Source organism: Parasteatoda tepidariorum, chromosome 4 (genome assembly GCF_982258835.1).
Source record: "Parasteatoda tepidariorum strain Cologne lab strain chromosome 4, Ptep-v5.0, whole genome shotgun sequence".
NCBI classification, from domain to species: Eukaryota; Metazoa; Arthropoda; class Arachnida; order Araneae; family Theridiidae; genus Parasteatoda; species Parasteatoda tepidariorum.
Genome location: NC_141758.1, coordinates 47,570,117 through 47,584,544, shown reverse-complemented (window position 1 = coordinate 47,584,544; position 14,428 = coordinate 47,570,117). Strand labels below are relative to the sequence as shown.

The 14,428-nt window shown below is 27.2% G+C and overlaps 1 protein-coding gene across 3 annotated transcripts in view; it reads right to left on the bottom strand.

Moving 5' to 3' along the window:
- Gyf (GIGYF family protein Gyf) overlaps positions 1–14,420 on the bottom strand; it is a 50,640-nt gene extending 36,220 nt beyond the window's left edge. The window contains exons 1-8 of one of the 3 annotated variants that reach the window (XM_087161037.1): positions 13,888–14,079; positions 9,372–9,426; positions 8,484–8,587; positions 7,756–7,984; positions 3,048–3,159; positions 2,397–2,523; positions 2,002–2,030; positions 479–613 (exon numbers count right to left, since the gene is read on the bottom strand). In XM_087161037.1, the coding sequence (XP_087017163.1) occupies positions 479–613; positions 2,002–2,030; positions 2,397–2,523; positions 3,048–3,159; positions 7,756–7,926 (574 nt within the window). In that variant the 5' untranslated portion in view covers positions 7,927–7,984; positions 8,484–8,587; positions 9,372–9,426; positions 13,888–14,079. Of the gene's footprint in view, positions 1–478; positions 614–2,001; positions 2,031–2,396; positions 2,524–3,047; positions 3,160–7,755; positions 7,985–8,483; positions 8,588–9,371; positions 9,427–13,887; positions 14,168–14,246 lie in introns of those variants that run through there. The other 2 variants (XM_087161036.1, XM_087161035.1) reach the window with 2 other exon arrangements.
- Between the last annotated feature and the right edge of the window lie 8 nt (positions 14,421–14,428).

Sequence of the window (14,428 nt, the reverse complement as noted above, 5' to 3'; positions counted from 1 at the left end):
AAAAAGTTCAATGATCATTTTCACATCATTATTAAAAAATGAAATGTTTTTGTACAAGAAAATAAACAGTATTAGTAAAATACATGCTTTCTCTAACTAGTTAAGAACTAAATTAAACTTAATTGTTGACACTTGATGCTGACGATTGAAGCAAACTCGTTAAAAAGGATCAGCACGGAAAAAGAGAACATTACATGTGCTGCTCATGCACGGATGCTGGTCGGGGTGTAAGCAGTCTTCTGAGTGAAAGAGCGAGGCGAGAAAATATTACCACATCACCAAAAACAGAGGTAAAATTTTAACACCCAAGTGAAAGCTCTCAAACAGGAAACCACATCAGGAATTGGCTAAGTCTATCAGTAATCTCGAATAAATATAGTTTAGAACTCTTGTTAATGCTTTTATGCAAAATTAAAAAAAAAAAAAAAAAAAATTATACATCTAGTACAGATAAGAATTTTTATGAACAATTAGATACCAATTCTGTCAGATGATCGGGATCCAGAAGATCTCCAATCTCCTTCATCATCCTTATCAAACTTCCTCCAATAATCGTGAGGTGCACGTGGATTATCTTGTTTTAAAAAGCCATCATCACCACCGCTACCCCGACCTTTAAGGATTAAAAAAGTGTTTACTTTATGAGCGGTATAATCCCAAAATAGTCAAGGCATCAATAACAAACTAGTTCTATTTCATATTTTTAATTCCAAATGAGTTATTTAATTTCATATCTTACTAAAAAGTTAAAAAAAGGATCGGTGCAAAATACATACTTTATTATTATTTTTAAACTGAAAATCTTATTTTTTTTTTTCGTGATGTTAAAAATATACTTTCATGTTAAAAATATACAATTGATAAGGGATGCACAACCTGCAGCCCACTATCTTACAACAAAAAATGACTGATAAAAACCTACATAAATACTAGCTAAACTTCAGAATTTTTTAAATTTAGTTTCAATAAATTTATTCCAAAATGAATGTGTTTAAATCTAATTTTATCCCTTTTAACTTTTCTTTAACCAAAACATGTGTGTAAAAAAACGTATTTCAATGATTTATTTAAAAATCAAAATCATATTTTAAAAGTAACTAAATATATATATATAGATGAAACTACTTTTGTCAAGGAAAAAAATAAAAACCTAGTTCATTTAGAACCCCCCCCCCCTTTAAAAAAAATAAAAAAAGATAACTAGGAAGAAAATAATTTGGTTTAAGTCAGAAAAAAGATGTATTTTAAATAAAATAATCTTTATTGAAGCTGAAATAACTCTACATTTTACAGCTTGAATTCAATTTATGAATTTTTTTATAATCCTCATTTCCCCTGAAATTATTAGACCACACACTACATAAAACAATAAGTTGATAAAATTATAGCAACAAGTAAAACTTGACAATTGGTGACATTATCTATACATCTTGAAATTCTATTCTACTTTTGAAATGATACATTAACTCTGTAATTACATATAAATATCAATGTTAAAAAAAAAAGACAAAGTGCTTATGCACACATAAAAATTTTATTTGCCCTGAAAACATTTGATTTTATAAACCAAAATGCACAGGGGAAAAAAATTAGAAAAATTAAAGAATACAAATACACTAAAGGTTATATTGTTACATTTATGTGTTACTTTTACTGAATTTATATTTATAAAACACAAGCTACAATTTTTAATTTGAAGAAGAAAAGGTTATAAAATAGTCTATTTACTTGGTTAGTAAAATTTAATTTCAAAGATTCACGATAATTTAAAAAGCTTTTGTAAGCTTCAATATTTCTCATTCATTGCTATAAAATGTATTTTATAATATCAAACACTTTTAACCATTTATTGAAGATGCATTTACTTTAGTGAATGATGATCATTGACACTAAATGATAAACATTTTATAACTTTTCTACATTCTAGGCATGATATAACACAAGGAAATTTTGAGTAACATAACAAGAAATTTTTTTTGTAAACCAAAAGTAAATTCTTACCTGAATAAGGTCGATCGTATCGTCGATCTCTAAAATAAAATATAAATAACTTTTAGAATTTACAATTCAAAATATCAAAAAAACGAAAACATAATTATATAAAATATCTTTTTCTGCTCAAGAAATTCTGCAAAATATTTGAATTTTTAGTATCACATTTTGAATTAAATATTATCATAGGAACCATTGAGATTACTTGTTAGCTTCTAAAAAATTTATCCTAAGATCAGAAGTTATTTAGGCATTCTATTTTTTAGATTCCTAACATTCCAATTACTAAGTTAAGTTTCGAGCAATAAATGCCCAAAAAAAAAAAAAAAAAAAAAAAAAAAAAAAAAAAAAAAAAGGATAAGAAAAGAAAAGAGAAGAAAACAGTTTAATACTTAATTATATACCTGTCATCCCATCGCATATCTCTTTCATTCGCACTTAAACTTCTCTCTACTTGTTTTGGACGTGAAAAACCATGTAAACCATCATCATCGTCATGTATTAGCCCCCTCTGATAATAACCGCCACGACCTATAAAAAATAGTAGGGCAGGCATAAAATCTTTAGTAGTATTTAAAAAACTGACTTAGAAAAGTTTAAACTAATTCATTAGAATTATCACTAGATAAAGATATTTAAAAGAACATATGGGAGAGGAAAAAAAACTTTTCTTCCTTGTGATAGGTCATAGCATTTACCTACATCTATTTAATAAAAAGTCCTGTTGATAACTCTCAAGGTTAACTATCTTAAAAGAATCAAGTGCTACAAAATTATATATATTAATTCAGATTAACCTCTGATATAAAATAAATTGAACACATTTTAAGTATCATAAAAATAGGAGGGAAAAAATCTATTGTAAATGGCTAAATTTTGGGAAAGTTACACAATTAAAAGCATATTAGGTTCTGGAACAATGAGATACAAATGTAATAGTATGAAAACTACAAAACACATTAATTACCCCACAAAAAAAGTGAAATATTCAATGTGTGTAATTAAAATAAACAAAATTATATGGAATGAAATTTAATTTTAAAACTAAAACTCACCACGTCCTCTTCCTCTGTCTACAGATCCACCACGCCCAATTCTACCCATACCACCTCTTGGGTTCCCAGAAGCTCTTAAAGCTGCATCACTATTAACTCGAGTCCAAAGACGCTAAAAAAGGGAAAAAACATAAAACCAGATTATGAAAATGTTTCTGTTGAGTAATATTTAAGAATGAATGTTAACTAAAACAATAGATTGTTTTTATTATTTTTCAAGTCATGTATTTATGTTTCTTATATCAGTTTTTGTTTGTGTTTAGGGAATAAATTAAATGGGCCAATTTTTAAATACCAATGAATACCACATTTAGATAAGGTTACTTTTACAGGGAAAGATATGAACATAATATAAAGCTATTTGCTGAATTACCCCTTTTTTGTACAGAGAGAAAAAATTAACATCAATTAATCAGTAATGAACTCCACTACAAAATCTTGCACAAAATTTTAAAGCAATTACCAACACAAATAATGAAGCTAAAATAATTCCAATGTTTTTATTTACTTATTATTTGTTGCCCTTTTCACACTAGCTTTATGCTATTAGATTAAGCAAAAAAAATATTTAATAGACCACCCCATAAAAATAAAGTATTCAGTATCTTCTAACACAATGCTGTTGCTAGAAGCAATTATTGATATTTAAAATTTACCACAATCAAGCTTCTTTCTCCTGAATTAATAAAAAATAATTAAATGTTACAGAACATTTGAATTTTACCACACCATTCCATTTAACAAATTCAATTTTTTAAATGTCTCTGAATTAAAAATGTATAAAAAAAAAATCAAAAATTTGGCATCTTTGTTTCAACTGTACTCATTTGAATGTCGTAAAAATAAAAAAAAAAACTGAACTTTTACAACACAGACACTTAGAGGTGGGGGGAAGGAGTGTTCTATGTAATCAGGGTTGGGGTTTTGGACGTCTTTAACTGGTTTTGGACAGGACACATGGGTTTTACTGTCCTAAACTGGGTAAAACTGTCCTAAACTGGATAAAACTGTCCTAAACTGGGTAAAACTGTCCAAAACCTTGAACTTTGGTAAAAGGTAAAAATTCTATAGGTGTAACCATTGTACACATAATAATTACATGTATCAATAAATATTTGATATTTTTTATGCAATTTACTTTAACTTATAAAAAAAATAATATAATATAATAGGAAAATGTTTATAATTTTTGAACTTCCATAATTCATTGAGCAACAAAAGTGAATACCTAATCCTTTAAATATAAATATGCTATTAATACTGATAAATAATATTTTTGCATAAGGATAAATAATGCAGTATTAAAAAATAACATTTTTTTTTTTAAAAACACTAAATTTTTTAAAAATTAACCTTTTATTTTTCACAATATTTTTTTTTAAAAAATGCTATAATTTCTGCATGATAAAAAAGACATCTATTTAAAAAAAATATATTTTTTTAAAATATAAATATATTAGTTTAAATTGGAAATACAAAATAACTGAAAAATGTATTAACAATTTTGAAGTGCATAATATCAGTTTCAGTCACTGACACTGGTGATGTATCACCATTATGCTAAAGGAATTGAACATGAATGAAATAAAAGTATTCTTGAATAGTACTACAGATAAATAAACCTGTTTATGACTAACCAAGCACTTAGTCCCTAATAGCTTAACCTGTATGGCAAGGTCAAACTTCAGTTGTGTACTATTGAATGAGAGGACCAATTGAATTTGATTACTGATTAATCTTCCCTTGTTTAATGCTTAAATTGAAGAATCAAATAATATTAATAAAACATTATACTTTTAAAAACAAATATTCTGTAGTATATTTAATTATCAATATGTTATTAGTTCTGTTTCTATTTTACCTCTTAAATATTGTTCAGATAAAATTGTGACATAATTTGAGTAAAAGGGTTTTGGACAGTTTAAGACAGTTTTGGACAAAGGGGTTTTGGACAGGACGGTTTAAACCAGGGTTTAAACCGTGGATTAATCCATTCTGTCCTAAACCTTGCCAACCCTGTATGTAATACTGTGATATCAATACATTATATAAAAACATAACTTCTAACTCTGCCGTGAGATTATTTTATATTGAAAATGGCAGAATCATTTGGAAAGTGAAATTTAAGTTTTTTTTTAAATTTAAAAATCTTTGACTATATTAAAGAAGATATATATTAAAGAAAAGTAAGAAATATATAAGGCTTAATAATCATTTTAAATTAAAACAGTCACTAACTCATTATCTTCTGATAGATTGTTACTAACAGTTTTAGTCACCTTGACTCTTTTATTTAACCAATCAAACTTGAATTAATATTTTTTCAGCAGTATCCATCATATGCACTTTGCGTTCGTCTATCAAATTGACTTCCATCGTTCACAGATGAAAATAAGAACCGGTGGAGTTGAGAAAACTACAATGCACTGATGTGCAAATTCAATATACGGCACACCAAGGAGAAAAACCCCGGATTAAATATCGGCCGGTGAAATGAAACTGCTTAGAGCTCAACAACTAAGAACCCCATCCTTTCTGCATAACGGTGCACCTGCAGAAACCCCACCCATTTTCTCATGAAAATCTTTCTTACCCATAAGGCTACTGCAGGCAAAGATGTTTGTTCCAAGTATGGCTATCGTTCAGACGGCTTGGGTTTTGGCAGTTATGGGAGGGGGTTCAGTGAAAAATTGAACCCACTAATAACTATGTTTTTGGAACATTGCCGGAAATTTTAAAAATTGGGAGAAAAAGGTAAATTTTTGCTTTTTTGCAGAAGTCTTTCATCCCTGAGAGACATACACAAATTGTTTATTTTATTAGTACAGAACCCATTACCTTAAAATTAGAAAACCAGAACAAAATTTGATAAATTTTCCCGCCATTAAAAAATTTTTTTTTTTTCTTTTCCTCATAAGATTTTTCATTCTTTTTTGAAAGATGTTTACCTTACTATCATTTTGGAAATAATCATTAGTATATTACTCCATCTTTTTTTTTCTGTTTAAGATTATTTCCAAATATTATTTTTTTTAGTTGGGTTTAACAATAAAAAAACGGCTTTTCGTAGCGATTTAGAAAACCGGAAAAATCAGTTATCCGGAATAACAATGGTCCCGATCATTCCGGATAATCGGTTCCCTACTGTACATATAGGTATAGAGGAGTTTTGACTAAGTATAAACTTTTATTAAACAGTCTGTACTCTTTAACACAACACCATCTTCATTATAATGAGTGATATAAAAAGTGTTGATTGTTCTTGTTGCAACTGTGTTCAAGATGGCAAACTGAGAAAATGCTTAAGGGACACTAAAAATTATCTTTATTCATTCAAGTTATTTAGATTTCAATATTATTACAGTATAATTTATTTATAGTTGCATCAGGGTTGGCAAGGTTTAGGACAGAATGGATTAAACCACGGTTTAAACCGTCCTGTCCAAAATCCCTTTGTCCAAAACTGTCCTAAACCCTTTTACTCAAATTATGTCACAATTTTATCTGAACAATACTTAAGATGTAAAATAAACATAGAACTAATAACATATTGATAATTAAATCTACTACAGAATATTTGTTTTTAAAAGTATAATGTTTTATTAATATTGTTTGACTCTTCAATTTAAACATTAAACAAATGAAGATTAATCAGTAATCAAGTTCAATTGGTCCTCGCATTCAATACTACATAACTGAAGTTTGACCTTGCCATACAGGTTAAGCTATTAGGGACTAAGTGCTTGGTTAATCATAAACAGGTTTATTTATCTATAGTACTATTCAAGAATACTGTTATTTCATTCATGTTCAATTCTTTTAGCATAGTGGTGATACATCACCTGTGTCAGTAACTGAAACTGATGTTATGCCCTTCAAAGCTGTTAATAAATTTTACAGTTATTTTGTGTTTTCAATTTAAACTAATATATTTATAATTAAAAACAATTTTTTTTTAAAAATAAATGTCTTTTTTATCATCCTGTGATGCAGAAAAAATAAAATTTTTTTAAAAAAGTTTTGTGAAAAATAAAAGGTTAATTTTTAAACAAATTTAGTATTATTTTAAAAAAATTATTATTCTTTAATATTACATTATTTATCCTTATGCAAAAACATTATTTATGAGTATTAAAAGCATATTTATATTTAAAGGATTAGGTATTCACTTTTGTTGTTCAATGAATTGTGGAGTTTTAAAAATTATAAACCTCTTCCTATTATATTATCTTACTTTCTTTTGATAAGTTGAAGTTTTGATACATGTAATTATTATGTGTACAATGGTTGCACCTATAGAATTTTTACCTTTTACCAAAGTTCAAGGAATTGGACAGTTTTACCCAGTTTAAGACAGTAAAACCCACGTGTCCTGTCCAAAACTAGTTTATGACGTCCAAAACCCCAAGCCTGAGTTGCATATAACTTATTTATTTATCGTTGTTATTTAGTGGAAGATACCTAAAAATGCATTGCTCAGCGAATCTAAAATATTAAGTCTAAATTTATTAAACCTTAACTTCATGCAATGAGTTATGTTGTTGCATGTTTATGCAGTAAAATATGATCTAATTGGCAGGCTTAAACAGAACAATATAATAAATAAACAAAATTTGATAGTTGGCAAATAAACATGTTAATTAATAAGAGATTTAGAATGGAAATCTGAAGCAATTTAATTTACACATTTCAGCAAAATTTTATATACCTGCTCATCTTCAGTCATAGGTATCAAAGCCAAAGGCATTTGAAACTGCTCACGAACTAAATGAGGAAAATCTTTCATACAGGTGGGTACTTTTGCATCTTTAGGTATTAAGGCCAACATTTCCTCACGCCCATAGCGATATTCTGCTAAACTATACTTTGGTATGTTCATCACCGTAGGCGGATTAGCTGCACTAGATGCAGCTGCCCCAGCAGAATAAGCACGGATCCTATGGGGATGAAAGAAAAAAATTAATTTATGAAGTTTAAATGCAACATATGAATATAGTATAAAGTAAATTAAATCTAGAGGTTAAAAGTAAAAATTGTTGAAACTTTGTGTTTTTACAATATGGGATTATCTATTCGATTTTTATAACTAATATCCTCTCCGGCATAAATATTTTTGCTTATAATTTTTTTATAAATTTAATTATACTGTTAATGCATGGTGATGCAAAATAATTAACCTATTTAAAGAAATTAATGGACTAGCACACAGTTTTTTTTATTTACATTTCTTGAGTATAATTTGCAGATTACCAGTAAAAAAAAAAAAAAAAAGAAATTGTCAAAATTATTTTTTTTGACATCAAATATTGCGAATTTACTATAAATTTTTCTCAGCTATAAAAGCGTAAGGGATTATTCACGCTGGAAAAGAAAAATCCGTGCACGTAAAAAAATTTGAAGATGAGAATGAGTACCTTATTGATGAAATATATTTACCTGCAAAACTCACCAATCAGGTTTTTGTTTGCTTTCACGGTGAATGCCTCTTAAACTTGATCATGTCTCTGCTGATACCCATTGGCTCATGTAAGATGTAGATTCTGCCGATGAGAGAAGATTGCGTATTTCTATTGATTATTTATGTCATTTCCATCATAAATTAAAACTGGACTAAAAGAACTATATCATAATCCATGGATTGGATTATATGGCAAGGCAGACTGTCTGCTGAAATTTTTCCTTCTTGGTTAAAAACCACTGACTGTGGATTACACGCCGTCAGAGATAATGCACAGGAAATTAAGGTATTTCCCCCCCCCAAGAATTAAAAACTCCCCCCCCCCAACAAAATTACCAAATTAAATAGAACATCAAATCCCTCCTAAACAATAGCATTTTTGTAAAATTGACATTAATTGGTAAAAATTCATATGTGTACAAACATTATACGTGTACCACCAAAATTTCTGGTAAACACATGAAAATTTCTGAATAAACAAAATTTAAAAATTGGGGAAAGTTTTTCCTAACAAAATTCATAGCAGCATCATACATAAAAACATGGCAATGCTAACTTATGTGGAAAGGAAAACATTTACTAGAATCACATATCGAAATTATTTAAGTAACATATAAAAATTATTGATGTATTTTGATTGAAAAAGATAACATTTAAACTTATTAAATGAGACTGACTGAGCAGTTAAAAAAAAGTTCACATAAATTTGACATTTAATTTTATTTCCTAACGAGATAAGCTTTAAATTAAAAAAAAAAAAAAAAAAAGATATCAAATATGCATGCATAAGAAAACAAGATGTAAACAGGTATTTACAACAATTAAATTAGATTAAATTATGAGTCCAGAATTAAGAAAAAACTTACCAGTCAGGACCAAAAGTCAAAGCAGTTTCAGCCATTGTAATAGTTTATTCAAGAGCTAAATAACATTAAAAATAAATCAGTTTATTTAATGGTTTAAAAAATATCCAAATGCATATAAAAATATTTTTAATTAGTGAGGACATTTTTTCAAATTATTTGAAGCAAAATGTATCATTGAAATTGTTTCTTAAAAGTACAGAATCTCAAGATCTTTCGTTATTAGAGAGCTGTATAAAAAATAATTACCTCAATTTCATAGACCTTAAGATTTTTTCTCTGCTCTGCAATACAAATGATTCAAAACTATCCAAACAATTAAATTAAATGTTTAATTGTTTTACAGCAAATCTGTTTTGTCTTTTAATATTCTAAAAATGAGCCTTGTAGGAAGAACTTCATTAAGATTAATATTTTTTTTTCTTTCATTTAAATAAAAATATATTAAGTTAGTAGTAGCTGTTAAAGTCTCTTTACTTAATTTATGCTTAGTATTTGATTTTTAAAAAAATATTTATTTTTCAATGTTCCTTTTTTTAATCTTCTCTCATTCAATGGTATTATTAGTTCTTGACAGGAATTTTCCAATTTATATTTGTTAGCCCAATTATAAACTTTTAAACTTGACTCTTGAAAGACAATACACTCTTAAGCAGGATTTTCATTTGCAAATAAAAAGAAATTTTGTTACACTTCTCTCATTATTTTAATAAATGAGTATCATATTTTTTCACAAGTCTACCAAGATTATGGATAGTGTTTTTAACAGGGTTGGCAGGTTTTTGACTTGTGACAGTTTTTGACAGTTTAAACCATGGTTTAAACCGTCACGTCAAAAACCTCACTGTCAAAAACCTATATTCATATGTGAAATTTAATTAATACATAAAATTTATATATTTTTTAAAGGATAGTGTTTCTAAATATGTTCTAAAAAAAATTAATTTAAAATTTTGAAGAAACACTTATATTTTGAATAGTAACCAAAATCTTGTACTTTTGAAAACTCACATCTTTTTTAATATTATGTATTCATTTTCATGTGTTATTGAAAATCTGCAGTGATATTATTAAGAAATTTATTTATAACCAAATTTAGTGTATAGTATAGATTATACTAAAAATTAGACATTTTTAAAGATAAACATTAGCAGTTTTGTACATTAGACATCTTCTTTTAAAGAAAAATCTTTTTAATGTTCTTTTAAATCTTCTTAATAATCTTTTTAATATAAGACAATACAAATAAATTTAAGTGCTTTCTGTTAAATACACAGAGTAGTTAGTGTCGATTTACAGTATATTCAGCCTATTCATTTACTATGCTGAAAATTTAGTTTATCCAAATACTTGTGAATTTCATTTTGCTGAATACGATATAGTTTTGTTGAATATCTAAATATTCAGCTGTTGAATAATTACTTCTTGCTTTCAAGATATGCATTATTTGTATTCTTAATACAAGTGGAGAAAAAAAATTAAGAGATAAAAATTGTTTTAAAATGATAAGTGTAATAATTAGAAATAAATATAATGAACAATATGAATTATATTTATCATTATTCATAAATATAACTACTTTTAAATTCAAATTAACATACTGGATAATTAAGATATTCGGTATAACATTAAAAATTTTTTTTATACACTTGTATCTTATATCAAGTTTGTATTTATACAACATAACTTGTAAGTTCCTTATAAATATTAGTTATATGTTCCTTATATGTCAAAAATGCATAGTAATAAACTTTTAATTTTCTTAAGTATCAAAAAGAAAAAAATTTTTTTTTTAAATATAAATATTTAAGCAATTTTTGTGCAAACTTTTTCTGCACATGCATTTGAATATAAATTTCTGAGATTTTAAATCTGTTATTTTACCTTAATTTTAATTAAAAAATATTTTAAAACCTGCTGATTACCTATAGTATAATTAAATTTCAATATAATGCATGGCAACTGTTGGTAGTTTTGAAGTTTATATATTTTCTTGGCAAACTTCAGTTTTTGACATTTTTGACGGGTTTTTGACGGTTTAAACCAGTATTATACCCTTGTCATGTCAAAAACCACTTTTTGACGTCAAAAGCCCAACCCTGGTTTTTAATATAAAAATAAGCCAAAACTAATTGCAGGAAATGTATCCACTCAATTTCTAGTTATAAAACTACCTTTAGCTTATCCTAAGGTAATAGTGTGAAAGAACTAATTTTGTTCTAATCAAATAAAAACACATTGACTCATAATTCAAAAGAAAACTGAGAATTAAAAGAAAATAATGAACCAGGGGCGTTTAGATATAAACATGAAAAAATACAAACAAGGTTTCTACACAGACCTTAAAGAAACAGAGGAATATAATCGTTCTACGACCACTTATAGAACTTATACAAATCTATCTCGAAAAGTTAAAAGAAATAGCCCTAACAATAACAGCTTTTCCTTCTTTTCAGGGTATTATGGAAAGACTATTCTCAGCTCTGCTTGTCATCAAATATCTGATTTATCAAAGATCCCTTAAGACAGGATCAATGTCCTTTATCAAAGATCTTGAAGCTATACTGTTTTTTTAGAAATTACTTGCGCCAGCTTCTCAACTTTATAATAAATGCTAATTAATATAAATAATTAGACATGCCTTCAACTTCTTTTTTCTGTAGTATCCTATTACTTCCCATTATTAAAAAGCATCCATTATTATGTAGCATCCCATTATTAAAAAGGGATCAGTCTTAAAGTTTAAAATTCCAAGAGTTAAAAATACAAATAGGACATCTTAACATAGAAATGCTAAATTAAGAAGAACATATAATATGAATATATGCAGAAACAAAGATTAACAATGCAGATTATCTCTGTTACTTATTCCGGTAGGTGCTTATATATATATAATTTTCTACATTAACTTTCACTAAAACACTGTATTAGATACCATAAAAAGGGCAGACTTTCCTCAACATCTACTACTAAATTGCAAGATAGGTAGATTATTTTACAAAATATATCTACACTCAACTCTTTTCTTCATGTGGTAAGTTAAACTTCATTATAAATAAAAAAGTTTTTTTTTTAAAATTTTTTTTTGAACTCAGTTACTACCTTGGGTGAAGTGACTTGTAAGCCACCTAATATTTTACCTTAAAATTGACTTAAACTTTAATCAATCACATAGTTAATATTCTTGTTCAACACATGCAAAAGTTTGAAAATTTAAAAATATTTTAATTTTTAACATCACATTATAATATCCTTTTAGGAAGGTAAAAATGCTAAATTAAAATATGAAATTAAAACTGGTACTTCTCCATTTTCTGCAAGTATTTCTGAGTATAATTTGTTGAAATACAGACAATAAACACACATTTTTTATTTTTGATGTTTCATCTCAAAGTCAGACTGTTTCATTTATGTTAACCTCATCTTCCACTAGATTTCTTCTCGTCACAAAATTAAAACAAACACTATCAACACTAATTTTGTCTTTATAGTCATAACTACTGCTCTCATAATTGAATTACCCTTAACCATAAGTTTGCTCTAAGTCACTACTCAAAGAATATTCTTGGTTACCATGACTATGATTCTTGGTTGTTTCATTCATTATACTATGAATCTGAATATTAACTTGCCTTATCAATAATAGTATTGTAGTGAAAAATTGATAAAAATAAACACAGAAATTTTTATCAACATGAATCAGTAATCACGGAAATGACAACTGCATCACAATATAATTGCGCTTCTGAGAGTGGCAAAAAATTCTTGAAATTTTATCGTTATTCTAGCTATTGCTAGATGCTAATTTAATATCGAAAACTTATATGGCATTAAGTCACCTCATTTTAACCTAGATATTAGTGCATATTTTAGCACTAAAAAAGGTAAAAGACATTTGCTAGATCAGATTTAACATGCCAAAACATGAAAAAAAAAAGGTAGAAATAATCTATTCAAAAATAAATGTTTAGCAAACAAGTTAAGAGAGAAAGTTATAATTAATTTTAATCCCTCAATCCTAATAACGTATATGGTTGTTGGTTGTTAAGTGGACCAGTATTTAATAAGTTGGTGAATTGATATTTCCACTAATCAGTCTAACTAAAAAAAAAAAAAAAAAAAAAAAGAAGCTCTTTGCTGATAACTAATTAATATAAATAAACCTTTCTATAATTACATGATTTAACGGGGGCATATATTTACTTAAATACAGATCGTAATATTAATTAGTACATATATTAAGAATAAGTACAGAAAATTGCATTTCTTAAGTAAGTATTTATAATACCTTTATTTAAGTAATTAGTTAACGTAAATTTAACAAAAATACTAAAAGTAAACAAGGTAGGACAGGAAATCGCTATTAATTATACCCGTTCAATATTGTAATTAATAATCGATGATAATCAAACATATAATGATGGTTTAACGGGAAGCAATGTATCGATTTTTATTTATAAGTTTTTAGACTAATCAATGATTTAAAATAATTAGTTTATTGTGAAAAAACAAAACTCACAGCTGATTACAGATGAATGTAAATAAAACCTAATTTAACTAGGTGTCTCAACGAAGTAACAAGAGGATTGATAATCAGAGCACGAGAAGTGAGTATAATATCAGAGCGATGAATTTAACTGCAATCAATGCGTTTTTAAATAATAATTGAGAAAAAAATACTGTAATTTTAGACACGACAGCAATACGAAACAAAATGGCAGCCCAGATGATCACGTGATTTTTGTCCCACAGTAGGTTCGACGCATCGGTACAAGCAAACTTTTTAATTGAAGATTTGGGTGTCTTTAAATGTACAGTTTGGTTTGTTTGGGATGAGCATATGCGCCTACACTCTAATGAGAGAATTTTATACTTTACCTTTTACTTGTTTAAAATTATCTCCCTGATCTCATTTATCTCTATTAACTTCAGGAAGTTTTAACTATATTTTGGGACTTCTAGCCCTTATTTTCATTACAAGTTTTATTCACGATCTTTCCCCTGTTTCTGCGGTTTAAACGGCTCTGCAATCCAACCGCGCACACGTTTCTGACTTCAAT